Consider the following 16,790-nt stretch of genomic DNA (forward strand, 5'->3'; position numbering starts at 1 on the left):
ATTAATCTCTTTAAACAGCAAGGACCAAAATTATATTTTTTTAATCCCTTTTTAATGCTATTTTTTGTATGTGACAACACATGCGGTATATTCCATCAGTAGAGTCGATGATACGAGGAGAAATAAAATTGAATGTTTTACTTCGTGAGTGTAGGGATGCTAATATAACCTTTTAAATATAAAGACTAAAATGCTAAATATAACTAACTAGAAGGATAATATATAATTAACTCATCATTTGAAATAAGGTTTTGAACCTTCCATATATATTTTATATATCTTGTTGTACACATTATCTTACCGACCCCTTTATCATTTTTGTTTGAAGGAGTTGTTTGTTCATTAGTGTATTAGATCTTTTATTATTATTAATACTATTTTTGAATAATTTTTTATTCTTTATATATAGGGCTAATTATATATTATTCATGTAATTAACCACCCTTAGTATCTCAACCTCCATATTTTCAAAAATTATATTAAGATCTTTATACTTAGTGAAATATTTAACCTCATTACTCTAAAACTCTTCTTTCTTTCTTGATTTTTAACCGAAATTATTTTTTTAACCTTTATAGGGATTTTAATATTTTACTTTGGTAAGTATACGAATCCCAATATAATTTTGGAAAGTATAAAGATCAGAATATTAAATGTAAATAATTACAAGAGTAATTTATAATTAACCCTTATATACATAAAAAAAAAAAGAAAACAAAAATATTTAATTAAATCTTGATTTAGGTATTTAAGTAGTTCTAAGAGAAGGATCCATAACAAGTCTTAGCTACAGTGACATATAGAAGAGTATTTTAGAAAGATTATTTTTATGATTTGTTTGAAATTTTAGAAGATTCATTAATGATTCTAAACAAGTGACAAACAGAACATGCAGGAACAAGAATGACAGAGGGTGTCGGTAAAATATTGTATATAACAAGATCTGTAAGATATATATGGAAGGTTCAAAACCTTGTTGGAAATGGTCCACACATGAGTCTGTGCTGGGTCGTGACAACCTCGTAACCTCAGTGATGCTGAGATTAGAGTCACGGTTCTTCACCATCCGCATCACCACCATCTCCGAGGGGATAGCAAGTCCCCAGTCCACCGGTGCTCCACAGGAACAGTGCATAGCTTCCCCCATGGTGTTGGCTCTCAGGGTCCGCCTGCAATGCCTCCAGGAACATCTCCTCCGAGGCCTCGAGGTCGCCCCGCCCGCGCCACAGGAAGAAAGCGTATCTGCTCATCGCCTCCGCGTCCGCGGGTTCCTGCATCACCGCCCATCTGAAGAAGTACTCCGCCCTGTCACCAAGTACATCAATGGTCAACGATGAGTCCATCTCTCCGAGATGTTGCGTCGGGTTTCACCTGTCGAGATCCTTCTCGTACTGGTACAGGAGCTGCGCGTAGTTGGACAGGATCAAAGAGGTCGTCAGCCCGGATGAGATCATGTTCTCGTAAGCCGCGCGCCGCCGCTTGAAGTCGGGACGTCCACCGTCATAACTTCTAGCTTCTTCGTCTTCGTCGAGGATTCCGACGTCGAACCAGCACCTGGAAGCCGCAGCCTCCGCCGTATCGAATACGATGGCATCTGGAATCTCCCTCTTGCTGGAAGCGGCCAAGAACTCGGACAGGAGAACGAGAAGCCTGACGACGAGATCAGGCGAGGTGCAGAAGACGTTCTGGAAGAGCCAGACGAGGGACTCGGCGGCGTCCTTCGGAGCGCCAGCGCGGGTTTCGCCATCGTAATCGCTGGAGAGAACCGACCTCTGGATCTCCTCCATGGCGTAAGCCAGCGACCACACGGCGCTCCCGATGTCGCCCAGGTCGGTATCGGGAGGCGCCCGCGGGCGGCGGGAGTTCATCCTCTTCTTCTTCAGCTGCACGAGGCGGAGGGAGAAGGGGATGCCGACAGCGGAACCCTTGATTCGGAAGCCGACGAGCGGCGCATCGCCGGAGGAAGGATGCTTGGGCGCCGCGCCGGGAGGGTGGAGGAGCCATGGGGGTTCAGGGTCGCCAATACGTGGACTCTCCCTGGGCCGTCCGCTGCATGAGCCGCAGACACGTAAGCCGGGGGCTCTTCGTGGAGCAGCAGCCGGACGCTTGAGGGAGAAGTAGGGAACTCCAGGAAAGGAGTTGGGGAGACGAAAAGTCGAGGTGAGGGAGGAGAAGGTGGGCTTCATCTCATGTCGCAAGGGGGATGCGGGGAAGGGGGAGAGAGAGCAGGGGAAGTGGAAGGATTATAGAGGGAAGTATGAGGAGAGGAGGAAGAATAGGAGGAATGCGGAGCCAGGAATGCGGATCGATGACCTGAAACCTCGGTCAAGAACGCTTCATACGATGCCAGCTCACATTTCTTTTTCTTTTTCTCGAGCCCTTTCTCAAGTTTTTTTTTTTCTTTTAAGAAAATTTGTCATTTTTTTCTTAATAAAATTAATATATAATATAATATCTATAACCTCTCTAAATTGTTGGGTCATATTCCTGAATATTCGACTCGTTTTTGTTCGACTACGACAGTTCGAAATGGCTTATAACTCTTCGAATTATGAGCCCATCTTTGGCTTTGACATCCCCTCTCCCGTTCGATTGCAATTATCATTTGTATAGCCAATATTTACCCCATTTAATTTGAATTTAGATTAACTTTTAGTTCTCAAAATATCAAAATTTGGAGTCCCCTTATTATCAATAATGCTCAACATCTGAACAATTCAAGTCTACCAAAACGGCATGGTGGCTTTGGACGGTGGATGAAGGAGGAGCACGATGATCCTACGGCTGGTGACCGATCGAATGACGCAGACCACTCTTTGGTGACAGGAAGAACAATAACGTTCCCGATTCTTCGACGCCAAGAACATCTGCCCGCGCCTTCTACGCCCCTCTCCTCTCTTCTCGTCCGTCCACGTCACTCACGAACAAACCCCCTACGTTGCCATATGGTCTCTCCAAATCTCACTGGCCGGAGAACATGGCAGATCGTTATTGGTCCACGTTATACAACGTGACACGGTGTCAAAGGTCATTTGCTTGCGGGCGCTGTTCTCGGCGACAACCGACCTTCCTACTATTAATAAACCCTTGAGCTCGGACACTCTTCCCGCGAGACGCCAACGGGAAGCCTTCGGGAGCTCGAGAAAAAGGAAAGAAAGAATTGTGTGAGAGTGCGCGTGGAGTGAGTGAGAAAGAGAGGAGTTATGGATCGGTCACTCGGGAATCGGGGATCTCTGGTGTTGTTTGGCCTTTTGCTCACCGGTTTGGTTCCATCCATCGCCAAGCAATTTTTGTTGTTGTCTTGAGTTATTTGTTCGTTGATTACTTATTGAAGTTTCTTGGAATGTATGTGGTGGATTTGAGAATGGTTCGGGCTTCAAAATTTTCCCCATCTTTTCTGAAAGCTGGTCTTTTTATAGTGCTTAAGAGATGAAACTTTTGCGTTTCTGGATACGATTAAGCTTGGAAATTTGTGGCTGCAGCTTTCTTGCCCTTGTAGCTTAGTTTACTTGTAGTGGATTCTGTTCCAAGATTTATTACTGGAAGCAAGAGAATATCTAGGAAGATGATGATGGCTTCCAAACATTTATGTTAGGTTTCTTTTGTTGTTGAGTGAAATTTATGTTAGATTTCTCTCTAGAAGAATTTATCTTCAGTATTCTTCTAATTCTACCGAATTCTTCAGACACTTTCCTTTATGAATTGATCTTTAACTTTGCTCTGCTCTGCAACTCCATGGCCTTCCATCTATCAATGAAATCTAAAAGCGAATCATTGAGTTCATGCCATTGTGTTTGATAAATGTTCTGACAATTTAGATGTTTCTGATTTTGCCATCATAATTGTGATCTTTTGTTCCTGACGTTGTCTCTTTTGGCAAGTATAATTTCTTGATTAAGGGTATGTACTGTTAAATTTTCATATGTAAATGGTGACTATTTTAATTTTGGCAGGATGCATGGTTGCATTTCGATTGCAAGAGAGGAAGCTACGAAGTTGGGAACGGTTATCGGAATTGATCTTAGGACTGCCTACTCCTGTGTTGGTGTGTACAGAAATGGTCATGTGGAGATCATAGCTAACGATCAGGGGAATCGGATCACTCCGTCATGGGTGGCTTTCACCGATACTGAAAGATTGATCGGCGAGGCTGCGAAGAATCAGGCAGCTCTGAACCCAGAAAGAACTATTTTTGACGAAGACGGTATGATATCTTCCTTTCATAGTGTTTGAATCCTTGTTCTGTTCTTGCATCCAAGTAACCTGCAGTTTGGCACCCATGCGCGACAGATTCGATGACCCCGAGGTAGAGAGGGATATCAAACTTCTTCCGTACATGATTGTGAACAAAGATGGGAAGCCCTACATTCAAGTCAAGATCAAGGATGGGGAGACCAAAGTTTTCAGTCCAGAAGAAATCAGTGCCATGATCCTGACTAAGATGAAGGAGACTGCTGAAGCATTTCTTGGGAAGAAAATTAAGGATGCTGTTGTCACAGTCGCAGGTAAAGTTCCACGTAATTCAACAAATTGATGTGCCGCCTTTTCTTCTTCTGCTTGATATGTCTGAATTTGGCATTCTTGCTCTCACTATCTTCATTCTGTTCCAGCATATTTCAATGATGCTCAGAGGCAGGCAACAAAGGATGCCGGGACGATAGCTGGCTTGAATGTTGTTAGGATCATTAATGAGCCAACAGCTGCTGCAATCGCGTATGGTCTCGATAAGAAGGGTGGAGAGAAGAACGTCCTTGTTTTCGACCTTGGTGGTGGGACATTTGATGTCAGTATCTTGTCGATCGATAATGGAGTTTTTGAGGTTCTGGCAACAAATGGTGACACACATCTAGGAGGTAAACTCCTTAATCCTGTAGCATAATGTTTGTCTTGATCGAATGCAATATTTGAAGAGTGGCAATTGGTTATTATCTGTAAAGATGGTCAGTTCTGCATCAGAGAAGGGTTCAACAAAATGTCATGAGCTGTGGTGTTTCTGTATGGTATGTTCTTGATTCAGATTCACTTTTACCGCAGGTGAGGACTTCGACCAGAGGATCATGGAGTATTTTATCAAGCTGATCAAGAAGAAGCATGGAAAGGACATCAGCAAGGACAACAGAGCTCTTGGCAAGCTGAGGAGGGAATGTGAGCGTGCTAAGAGAGCACTGAGTAACCAGCACCAAGTTCGTGTGGAGATCGAGTCGCACTATGATGGCTTGGACTTCTCAGAACCACTCACGCGGGCGCGATTCGAAGAACTGAACAATGATCTCTTCAGGAAGACCATGGGGTCTGTGAAGAAGGCATTGGAAGATGCTGGACTGGAGAAGCACCAGATCGATGAAATTGTTCTTGTGGGTGGGAGCACCAGGATTCCTAAGGTCCAATAGCTCCTCAAGGACTATTTCGATGGCAAGGAACCGAACAAGGGCGTGAATCCAGATGAGGCTGTTGCCTATGGTGCAGCCATCCAAGGAAGCATTCTAAGTGGAGACACCGATGAAAGAACCGGAGGTGATGATCATCTATCAGCCTTCTCACATAAACATTACTCTGCCTGCTTCCTGTACGCTTCTGATGTGATCGTGTTGCAGGCATACTTCTGCTGGATGTGGCACGCCTGACTCTTGGGATCGAGACTGCTGGTGGAGTCATGACAAAGCTGATTCCAAGAAACACTGTCATCCCTACAAAGAAATCTCAAGTTTTCACCACTTACCAGGATCAGCAGACCACTGTGTCAATTCGGGTACAAAACTGCAGCAGTATTTGAAGCATATTGTCATACTTCCTCAACACGTTGCTTGCATGAGTTTGATTGTTTGATGTAGGTCTTTGAAGGTGAAAGAAGCCTTACCAAGGATTGCAGGTTGCTCGGACAGTTCGATCTCACTGGAATTCCGCCAGCTCCAAGGTAAACTTGGTCCTTCTTTCTTCCATCAGAACGACATGATCTGCTGGAGTTGGTCGTCATCACAAGCTTATCATTTTGTTGATGCTGAAATAGGGGCGTACCGCAGATTGAAGTCACATTCGAGGTGGATGCTAATGGCAACCTCAACGTCAAGGCAGAAGACAAGGGCACTGGCAAATCAGAGAAAATAACCATCACCAACGACAAAGGGCGGCTCAGCCAGGAAGAGATCGACCGAATTCTATCCAAGAATATTATTTTAAGAATTGTCTCTATCAATCCTTATTTTTTTATCAGATTCATTTCTTACTTTCACTCCACCAAATCTACTTAGCCAATAACTAATTAGTCCTATTGATACTCCTTTATCTAAATCTCCAATATTACAATCCGAATCTTTAATGCTACAATATGCTATTATGTAGTCTTATTCAATTGGAGAAATTACTATGATTGCACTTAAGCTTCATATGTATTTAAGATAGCCGACTCTAGAAAAGGTCGATGTTCACCCTTTTAATATTGTCAAGAGTTTGAACCGATAGTAGCAGATCCAAACATAGACATAGGTAATTTCGTTCCTTCTTCAAATCTTGATGTTCTCATAATCATTAGGAAAAGAATTAGATCTTGTTCGATACATAAATATATGTCCTATCATATATTATCTCAAGCCCTTAAAGTTTTCATAATTTATTTATTGTTTAAAAATTTAAAAAAATATATAGAATGTTCTATTAATTCTAGAATGAAGAGAGACAATTATAGAGGAGATAGAGAGCCTTTTTTAAGAGAATGACACTTGGAGTGATGCATCTAGCTGTTAGGATCAAGAGCACTAAGAGGAGGGGGGGGGGGAGGGTGAATTAGTACAGCGGAAAACCTTTTGCGATTAAAACCGAAAACTACTTTCGTTCGATATAAGTGATTTTGGTAAGAAAGCCGATTCGTAAATCACTTCAACTTTTGACTAGGAGAGATGCAGCAAAGATATGAACGCAGTTTGTAATTATGATGAAAATCAGAATATAAGCGCAAACTGAAATACGATGTTCGTATGATAAAAGCGATTTCGGTATAAAAGCTGATTCGTAAACCACTTTAACTTAAGATAAGGCGAGATGCAGTTAAAGCAAAGATATAAAGTTAGTTTGCAGTTATAATGGAAATCAGAACGTAAGAGCAAACTGAAATACGACGTTCGTACGATAAAACTGATTTGCGTCTTAAACCCCGATTCGGAAAGCACTGAACTTTGAAACACGTTCATAAAAACACAGAAGGCAGTAAGCTATTGAGGAGGTTTGCAGTAAAGATAAGATGCTCAAAGTAAATGCAAACCGAGATTTAGAGTGGTTCGGTCAATCTTGACCTACTCCACTTTTGGCTTCCTCCACCGACGAGGTCACCGACGTCAACTAGAGGCCTTCCTTCAATAGGCGAAGGCCAACCACCCTTTTACAGTTTCACTCCTTTTGACAGGCTTAGGAGACAACCCTTACAGAATTTTCTCTCCTCTCTTTACAACTCAGAACTTGGAAGAAAAGACGGAGAAGAACTTTTGGCCTTTACAACAATTTTGAGCTCTAAGAATCACAGAAAAAGATCAAGATTTCGGTGTAAGTTCATGTTCTTTCAGTGCTGAATGGGTGGGGTATTTATAGGCCCCAACCTAGTTCAAATTTGGAGCTCAAAACTGTCAATTCCCGGAATTCTGGGATCAAGCGGTTGCACCCCCTGACTGGAGCGGTTGCACTGCTTGGCAGAGCTCGAAGACTGAGCCTCTGGGCGGTGCTACCTCCTGTCAGGGGCGGTTGCACCTCCTGCCAGAGCTCGAAGACTGAGCTCAGGCGGTTGCACCTCCTGACTGAGGCGGTTGCACCGCCTGGCAGAGCTCGAAGACCGAGCTCAGGCGGTGCCACCTCCTGTCAGGGGAGGTTGCACCGCCCAGTCTCGCTCGGAGACTGAGCCCCAGGCGGTGCCACCGCCTGGCTGGAGCGGTTGCACCTCCCAGTCTCGCTCGGAGACTGAGCCCAAGCGGTGCAACCTCCTGCCTTGGGCGGTTCAACCGCCTGGCAGAAATCAGGGTCCGAATGGGTTGATCCATTCGGCCCAATTTGGGTTTTTTAGGGGCCCAATTGCCCCAAGATTAAGTTAATGGGATCACCTCCCATTTCCAACTTAATCAATGTGCTAACTACGAGATTTCCTAAGACATTTACTGCAACTTGCTCCAATGCGTCAATCGCTTCTTCCAGCGAGCTTCCGGCGAACTTCCGTCGATCATCCGATGAACCCTCGGTGATGCTCCTGCGGACTTTCGGCAAACTCCTGGACTTGTGACGATTCACTTGGCGAGTTCCGACGAGCTTCTTTGGCAAGCTTATGGACTTCTCGGATTTGTTCCCGCAGAACTTCCGACAACTGTCCGAACTTCCGTCGAACTCTCGAACTCCCAACGTGATCATTGTCTTGACTTCGGCACAACTCCTGCTACACGTCTCACTTTCATCGTAGTTAATCCTGCACACTTATCTCAAAACTTCGATCGAGACAATTAATCCTAAGCAATTAACCAAGTTGTCCGGCATGTCATTGGTCCCTCGACGCTTCGTCTGATTCTTCGGCGCATCGTCCTCTCCTGCAGCCTATTGCCCAATCGGCCAGTTGACTCCGCAACTCCGATATCCTTAGCACAATACTTGCTCTTCTTGGCCCGATGCCCGAGTCTACGGCCCGAAGCCTTCTGTCGATACGTCGACCGATCCACCGGCCCGACGTCCAATGTTCTGACATGTTCCTCCAGCACAACATGATTTTCCTGCTTTAATTGTCTCATCCTGATCGAAGCATCCTGCATCACTCAAAACGCAGATTAAATCATAAATATATATCAAGTGGTTTCATCATCAAAATATGAGATTCAATGCTACCAAAGAGAAAGAATTTAGTGGGATGCAAATGATTATTTACCGTTAAATATAAGATGGATGGTTTTATTGAAATGTACAAAACTAAATTGGTCACAAAAAGATGATTTTATTTTAATTTTTATTTTATTGAAATGTGTAAAAAATATCTTTTTAAATGGATAATTAAGAGAAGAAGTGTCGTGACCCAAGTTTGATAGGTTAACTAACCTACCAATTTCGTTTGGCTTAAACCCCTAATTAAAATACTTAAGTTGAAATTGATAAATTAATCTTAATTTTTATTGGGACTAATCGGGAGTGTTACGAGAAGCATGTACGACCTAGCTTTGAGAATTTATATGACGATGTATAAAATGAGAAGATTTTTTTATGGTAAAGATTCACAAGATTAGTTTATCCTTATAATTACACTCAAAGTCATTCGAACCATATAATATTCTATAAACACTCAAATAAATGAGATATTACTATTCTTAATAGTTTATACAAATGATATTATACTAATAATATCTCATAATTGAAAATTTTGAAGACAAAGAGTTTGAAATTACGGATCTTGGATAGCTAAAATATTTCTTAGGCATGAAAATAGCAAGATTAAAGAATGGGATATTTATTTTATAAAGGAAATACACCTTATATCTTTTAAAAGAAATAGTAATGCTTTGTTATAAACACATTGACACTCTAATAATAGATTTTATTAAGATGTCCTTCTCACAGAGTCATTGTAGATGCAATAAAATATTAGAGATTGATAGGTAAGTTGATTTACGTATGTAGTGAGTCAATTTATGTATTTATCATATGAAGTATATTTAGAGATAAGCAGTATATAGGATTCTTACATATCTAAAAAGGACTTTAGATAAGGGATTATTATTCAAAAAGGATAAGTATATGAGAATTGAGAATTTTACTTATGTTGATTAGGTAGGATTAGTAAGTGATAGAAGATCAACTTCAGGATATGGTACATTTGTTAGCAGTAATTTAGTGACTTGGAGGAGTAGGAAGAAGACGGATATCGCTAGAAGCAATGCGTTCATAACAATAACATAAGATATAGATATTTGTGAACTCTTATGACAAAAAAATAATTTTAAAAGAGTTACAAATACCCATTGAAACTCTTATGATATTATATAGTGTCAACAAAGCTGTTATCAATATTACTCATAATCCAGTGCATCATAATATAATAAAATATGTTGAAGTATATCGACATTTCATAAAGGAGAAAATTGAAGAAAGAATTATCTACGTAACTCGAGAATGATTGACATCTTCCGGCCAACTCGAGGGGAGTATAGAAAATTTCATGATTAAAAAATTATAAATTTCATAATTAAGAAATTTATAATCTTATAATTAAAGAAATAAATTAGTATCAAATCAAAAAATAAATTACTATGATAATTAAGAAATTAATACCGTAAAATAAGGAGGTCAATATGGTAAAATCAATTTTGGAGAGACTCTGAAAAGGGCATAAATAATTTTATGCATATTAGATTATTGCTAATAAGATTATCATTCCAGGTAAGCACAGCACATTATTGTCAGGTGATAAAAATAAAAAAATAAAACGTCTTATATTTTTATATATTATTTTAATTAAATAAACTCCTCGACTAATGCGGCATTAAAATTTATAATGGTAAAATTTTCTATTTTCAAACTTTTGAAGAATATATATATGTGAAAGCGCGGCAAACTACAACACGGTTGCCGCGTGCTGGCGTTGACTTCTCTGCCGACATCTGTCCATCATCTACCCATCATCGCGACAACTTATTTTCTTTTCTTTTTATTTGCCCTCTTTACATATTTATCCTTTTAAGTTTTTACATAACGAATTTAGTCTTATATATTCTCTTCCTATTCTAAGGATTATATCCATATTATGATTTTATCATAATTATGCTAATTATCGGTTAATTTTAACTGTTAATATGTTATATATTAACAAAATATTTCGAATTTAAATACACATGCTAAATTTTATTTTAAAGGATAAATACGAGAATAGATTGTGTAATTTTGTTTTTGTTAAGTAGGAAAAGAATAAAGAACAATTGTCGGCGACAACAAAAGCCCACTTCGATTCCGTTTCTTTTCTAGAAAGTCGTCGTCGTCGTCGTCGTCGTCGTCGTCGTCCCCGTTGGGATCGGCTCTTGGTGTTCGTCGAGGATGGGGAGGATGGTGCGGACCTGCCTGCAATCGGTCCTGAAGCTGGTGAACTCGGTGGCGGCATTCGTCGGGGTGGGGTTGATCCTCTACTCCCTCTGGATGATCAACGTCTGGTTCCGCCAGACTCATGCCTTCCCCACCGCCGGTGCCTGGTTTGTTCTTCCCCATATTTGATCCTTTCGGCTCCTTCCCCACGGATAAAGTTCTGACATTGCCGTGCAAGGGGAAAAAATTCATTTTTGAACGTTTGACCTGTGAAGGACGTTTCTTAGGGTTTGCGAGACTGTTTTGATTTTTCTGTTTTCTCTTGGGTAGATGTCTAATAGTCAAGGGGGATTGGGTTGTTCTTTGTGGAAAAGATTAGGGCTCGTGATTTCCTGAACAATCGATTGAGGATATGAGCTAGCATTGGTGCTGGGATCCACATCGGGACTTCCAGTGCTTTTATCGATGTTCATGACCTACAAAAAGTTTGTTTGTTTGATAAAACAACTCTTTCTATATTCTTTATCTTCTGGTTTTAGAGAATTAAGCTTTGAGCCTCTAATACTTCAAAAACATGATATTTTCTTTTGTTCTGTATTTCCTTCTTCCTGATTTGTTCTGTGATTTTCCAGTTCATCAGAATAGTGATCTAGGAAGATGCCCTTGATAGCGATGCTTATTTGAAACATGAGTAGTTGCTTATTTTTATTTCTGAAATATGTATCTCTATGTTTGTGTGAGATATTCACATAAGAGAAGGTTAATCAGTATTCTGTGGTAAGCAGCTCTTGTTCTTTTATATATTATTCGTTAGAAACGAGTTGTTTGTATCTTTTCAGAATGTATAAATAATTTCTTGCGAAAATAAGTTTGTAACACGTAATAGTAGCTAGCTTAATGCCATTTGGTTATTGATTGGACATGAATTTATTTTATCGGCCAATACTTCCATTTCACATGATATTCACATGTGTCTTCAAACATTTAATATGTTTCTCATGTACATGCAGGTTCATTTACACTTCTTTTGGACTAGGAGTTTCTTTATGCTTGATAACATGCTTTGGTCATATTGCTGCGGAAACAGCCAATGGTCATGGCCTTGCTTGTGTATCCTACACTCAGAATTAAGACAGAATCATGTGATTTTTAGTTTGAACCCATGTTTAATAGCTATAATGACTTTTTTGTTGTTCTGAGTAGCTTTGTTTTTCCGCGGTACTTCTCTGTTGCAAATGGTTACAGAGCTTTCTAGATGTGGAAAATATAAATTAAAATTAATGTTGATTGTTATATGTTCTTTTACTGAATAAACAATGTTATAAAGCTAATACTATACATTAGCTGATGGACGCTGGATACTTAACACTTCTTTGTAAATTGATATCTGGGTGCCTTCTTCCTCTATACAAAGCACCTACACATTGCAAATATTTGTAATAGACCATGAATTTTGATTCTTAAAGTTGAACACAACAAAAAACATTGATATGCAGTTTGAACTTCAATCATATTTCGTAACTGAAAAGAATATGAATTAATTTGTAGGAAGTCCTCTTTGTTGTATGTATGTCATATGAATATGTTAAACTTATTTGTCTGATCATTTCTGAAACTTATTCATCTTCTTTTATGATCCATTTCAAAAGGCTCTCTTTTTCATTTGACATTGCATTTTATTTTCATGAGGGTGTTATCAAGCAAGTCTTTCAGTTTTGGTGGTATATAGAGGATTTTTGTATCAAAAGTTTGATGTCGCTGGGTTTAATTATAATTTGTTTTAACCGTATCATCTGAAGTAGAAACGCAAATTCTGTCATGCATCAATATTCTAGGTAACAACGTTTGTTTTTAGTTGTAGTTGAATATATATCCCAATTGATTCCAGAGTTACTACCATACTTAATTGCTTGTAAGCTAAAAGATAAAAACATATGGAAATGCATAACTTACCTTCAGTCACTAATTCAATTTCCCTTCTTTGGTTGTTTGTTCCTCTGGAATTTTCATTTCTACAGGAATCAAGCATGCATAACTCTTTACTGCAACTTCCAAAAAGAATCATTTTTCAGTCAATTATGATTTAAACCTGTGACATAATTACTGTTATCCTTGAATAATTACAGTATATGGCTTTAGTGTTTTTTCTTGTGATGCTGGAGGCTGCAGTAGCTGCAGACGTAATTCTGAACAGAGATTGGGAAGAGGTACATCTGTCAAGTTCTTTTTGTATATGGAAATTTTGGTTAATGTTGCTAACATTATATTTCTGTATGGTCTGATCATTTAACAGGATTTCCCAGAAGATCAAACTGGGAGATTTAATGAGTTTAAGAATTTCATTAGATCAAATGATGAGTTGTGCAGATGGATAGGTTCGGTGATTGTGGCTACACAGGTATGCTTTTCATACAATTTATGGAAAGTTGAAACATGCTTTTGTTGAAATTTGTGTTTTATCATTTTTTTGAACATCCCAACTATCTTCAAATTTAACTATGCAGAATGTAATTTTTAATAGCTACCCAAACTCTGCATTGGCTGGAGTGTGATGGACTGGACCACCCCTTAAATGAATCATTGTATCTGATGACTAGTTTTTAATGTCGGGCAATGTTACAACAAATTGATTGAAGACATTTATTTATTTTTATTTAACTAATCACTTAAATCTAGCTTTAAAATTTATCTATTCACTTAAATCTAGCCTAAATTTATCAATTTAACTAATTGATTGTGATCTTTTAGTTCCAGTCAACCCAATTTGTAATCACAGAAGCCGGTGGAACTAAACTTAGAAAAGCCTGATCCAATTAATTTGGTATTGGCCAAACTGATTGAGATGAGCCTATCAGTGCATCTGGAAACTGATGCAGTTTTGGCCAGAATAAGCTGAAACTTGAAGTCATGGTTAGATCAATAATTGGGTACGTCATCCTTTTTTTAGTTGTTATTGGATTTTTCTTGGAACCATGTACAACATCCATTTTTTAATTGTTATTGGATTTTGCTCTGTTGATTCAACAATTACAGAAAACTTAAAAGCACTATATAACTGCATATTTCTGAACATCTGTGTTAGCCACCTCATCACAGGACTGCAAATAATTTCCGTATTCATATATAGATTTTGATGACCGGTCTTTTTCAACTATATGTGTGTACTCATTCTATATCCTAGGGTATCTATTGTGACAAGTTCTTATTCTGTTTTCTTGGTAATTTACCAAAATTGATGTTTAATAATTTTTTACAGTTTGCAGCAATTGCATATACCTCATATCTTCCCACTGGAACTGTCTGATATTCATCTTGCCCCTCCACCTCTGCGTTGTTAGCTTTTTTATGATTTAGATTATTAATTTGTTCTAAATCTAAAAGGTTTTTTTTTCCTCTGATATGCTAGGCTATGTCCCTCTTTCTGGGCATGATTCTCAGGGCTCTTGGTCCAGACAGTAGAAACGGCTGCGATAGTGATGATGAATATATGCCGGCAAGGCTACCACTTTTACGAGACCGGGTTCAGCATGCACCATATGTTGGTGATCCTAGTGCCCCATACCAAAAAGATTCTTGGAACGTGAGTATTCGCTATCAGTTCTTTTATTTTGAGGTGTATTTGGATTATTATTATTTTTTTGCATATATATCCCTGTGAAGTGCGTTTTACAATATGTAGCCCTGCAAAGCCATCATTTGGTGTATTACACCCTAGAGTCTAAACCCCCTTTGTTTGGCATCCACAGTCCTTTATCTCTCATCTAATCTTTTTAATAAATTATATTTTGATTAGTTAAAGAAAGCCAATAAGTGAATTTACAGATAACAAAAAAAAAACAGTATTTACTCCTTCTGTTGTTATATGGCATGATATGGGAAAAAGTGTGTAAACTAATTTATTATCCTTACAGAGGAGGCTAATAATTGAATGGTTGCCTAAAGATTTTGCCTTTACTAATTTCTTCCGTTTCCTTGACTGGATCTTCTGGAAAAGTTTCAAAGAGATGGGAATAGAGTGAGAGCCTCAAACTTTCAGGGTTTAGAAAAGGGCAATTTCACAGGGATATGCATGCAAAAGCCCAATAGATTTTTGTCCTCTTTTTTTTTTTTTTGGCAGCAGATTTCTGTCTTAGTAGATAATTTAACTCTTTCCATTATATCTAACATTAGTACTTCATTTCACAGGTTAGGTGATGTCACCTGTCTCCGGAAGGACAATGTACAAGCCTAGTATTTAATGCACTTTAGTTTAGTTCCAATTATGATATTTGGGAGTACATAGAGTTGTGTAATTAATCAGAGCAACTAAGATGTTCTTAGTAGCTCAAACAGAGCCATTTATCCGTGTCATTATTGTCATATATTGTATAATCGCCAGATACTGCTTTCTTGATATATAGTAGCTTGATCACGTTGGTGTAGCGTCGTTTGTCATGAACATGGTTTGCTATCATATAACTGAGCTTCCAATTGCCTAAGCTTGGATTTTATTTATGGCAATCTTCTTAAATGTTGTTGGGGTGCAGCTGTACTTGTGAGAGGAATATACAATATTATGACAATTTACAAGCTTTACCTCTAAATTGTTGAAGTACATCTCCATGGCCTGAATGGAGGACAACTGCGTCGAGCGATCGCCGAGACTAAGGTCATCGGAGCGAGAATGCACACCGACACGTGTTGAAGACGCTGATGTCTAGGTGTACCCAAATGGCGGAAAGGGGGGAACACGGTGAGGGGTGATGTTGGAGCCTGGCTTCAGAGCAATCAAGTGAGCGATACGTTTTGACATATCATAATAGTTTTACTTTTTGTTTATAAGAATAGTAAGTACTCTAACAGTTTTATATATATATATATATATATATATATATATATTCTGGTATAAAATATTTGATGATTAGAAAAAATAATAATTAATGTCAATTAAATATTCTGATATACAGTATTTAATGATTAGAGAAAAAAATTAAAAATCATTAATATCAACTAAAAATTTAAGTTTTACTGTATTGATTGCATATTCATTCAGCTGAGACTTATAACTTTGAGTGTCTAAAAGGACATGCTTTGGATTAATCAGTAATCTATAAAAGATATAATAATATATTTGAGTGAATATTATAATTGATATTTTTATTTATATAATTAAAGTTATTTATTTTTATTATTTTGTATAGTTGAATGTGATAATAAGATTGTCCTATGATCATTTTAAATTACATTAGGAAAGACTAAGGTACATAATATTAATGACATACAATAATTATGACTTCCATTAATAGTCAAATTTAATATCATGTTATGTTTATTAGATTTATTGATTTATTTTATACACACATATAAAATGCTTTTTCAAAAAATTTAGAATCCAATTAAGTAAAATTATTTTTTAAATATTTTATATTTATTTTATTTTAATTTTAATTTTAATTTTTTTTATATCTTATCAATTATTGAGCTAAGTGAAAAATATTAGATTATATAATTTTATCTAATTAAGTAAGATATATTATGAATATGATTAGATTTAATTATAATTATTCGTCAATAAAAAAAATCTAATTATAATATGACTCCTTAGGAGATGAACTCGATGGAGAAACTCTCCTAATTACTTATTTTAGATCCTCTGTTCTCACATATAAAAAAGACAAAAGAGAAAGGAGAATGTGAATCTAATTTTCTTTATAGAGCGATATCAATATAGGTCTCGGATTCAACAATGATACGCCTATAAATAGACAAAGATTTTTTGAATGATA

At 38.1% G+C, this 16,790-nt stretch overlaps 2 protein-coding genes and 1 pseudogene across 2 annotated transcripts; 2 read left to right on the forward strand and 1 right to left on the reverse strand.

The window, feature by feature from the left end:
* Positions 1 to 909: 909 nt before the first annotated feature.
* Positions 910 to 2,305, reverse strand: LOC135674949 (uncharacterized). The gene is made up of 2 exons (XM_065185213.1): positions 1,372 to 2,305; positions 910 to 1,305 (listed from the first exon to the last, which is right to left on the reverse strand). The coding sequence occupies exons 1-2, from the start codon at positions 2,184 to 2,186 to the stop codon at positions 1,050 to 1,052; spliced, it is 1,071 nt and encodes a 356-aa protein (XP_065041285.1). The 5' UTR covers positions 2,187 to 2,305; the 3' UTR covers positions 910 to 1,049.
* Positions 2,306 to 3,123: 818 nt separating this feature from the next.
* LOC135673503 (luminal-binding protein 5-like) lies at positions 3,124 to 6,295 on the forward strand (annotated as a pseudogene).
* A 4,621-nt stretch (positions 6,296 to 10,916) lies between these two features.
* Positions 10,917 to 15,446, forward strand: LOC135673504 (tetraspanin-19-like). The gene is made up of 6 exons (XM_065182525.1): positions 10,917 to 11,192; positions 12,036 to 12,135; positions 13,152 to 13,232; positions 13,319 to 13,423; positions 14,432 to 14,605; positions 15,211 to 15,446. Exons 1-6 carry the CDS (start codon positions 11,041 to 11,043, stop codon positions 15,217 to 15,219), a joined length of 621 nt encoding a protein of 206 aa, XP_065038597.1. The 5' UTR covers positions 10,917 to 11,040; the 3' UTR covers positions 15,220 to 15,446.
* Positions 15,447 to 16,790: the final 1,344 nt, after the last annotated feature.

This window comes from Musa acuminata, chromosome BXJ1-5 (genome assembly GCF_036884655.1).
Source record: "Musa acuminata AAA Group cultivar baxijiao chromosome BXJ1-5, Cavendish_Baxijiao_AAA, whole genome shotgun sequence".
In the NCBI taxonomy this organism is placed as follows: domain Eukaryota; kingdom Viridiplantae; phylum Streptophyta; class Magnoliopsida; order Zingiberales; family Musaceae; genus Musa; species Musa acuminata.

Bases quoted from the DNA above. Each gene is read 5' to 3' on its own strand.
- LOC135673504 (XM_065182525.1), top strand. From the start codon at position 11,041: ATGGGGAGGATGGTGCGGACCTGCCTGCAATCGGTCCTGAAGCTGGTG. The intron at 12,136-13,151 runs GTATCCTACACT...GAATAATTACAG, and splicing joins ATGGTCATGGCCTTGCTTGT to TATATGGCTTTAGTGTTTTT. The intron at 13,233-13,318 runs GTACATCTGTCA...ATCATTTAACAG, and splicing joins TGAACAGAGATTGGGAAGAG to GATTTCCCAGAAGATCAAAC.
- LOC135674949 (XM_065185213.1), bottom strand. From the start codon at position 2,186: ATGAAGCCCACCTTCTCCTCCCTCACCTCGACTTTTCGTCTCCCCAAC. The intron at 1,306-1,371 runs GTGAAACCCGAC...ACTTGGTGACAG, and splicing joins TACGAGAAGGATCTCGACAG to GGCGGAGTACTTCTTCAGAT.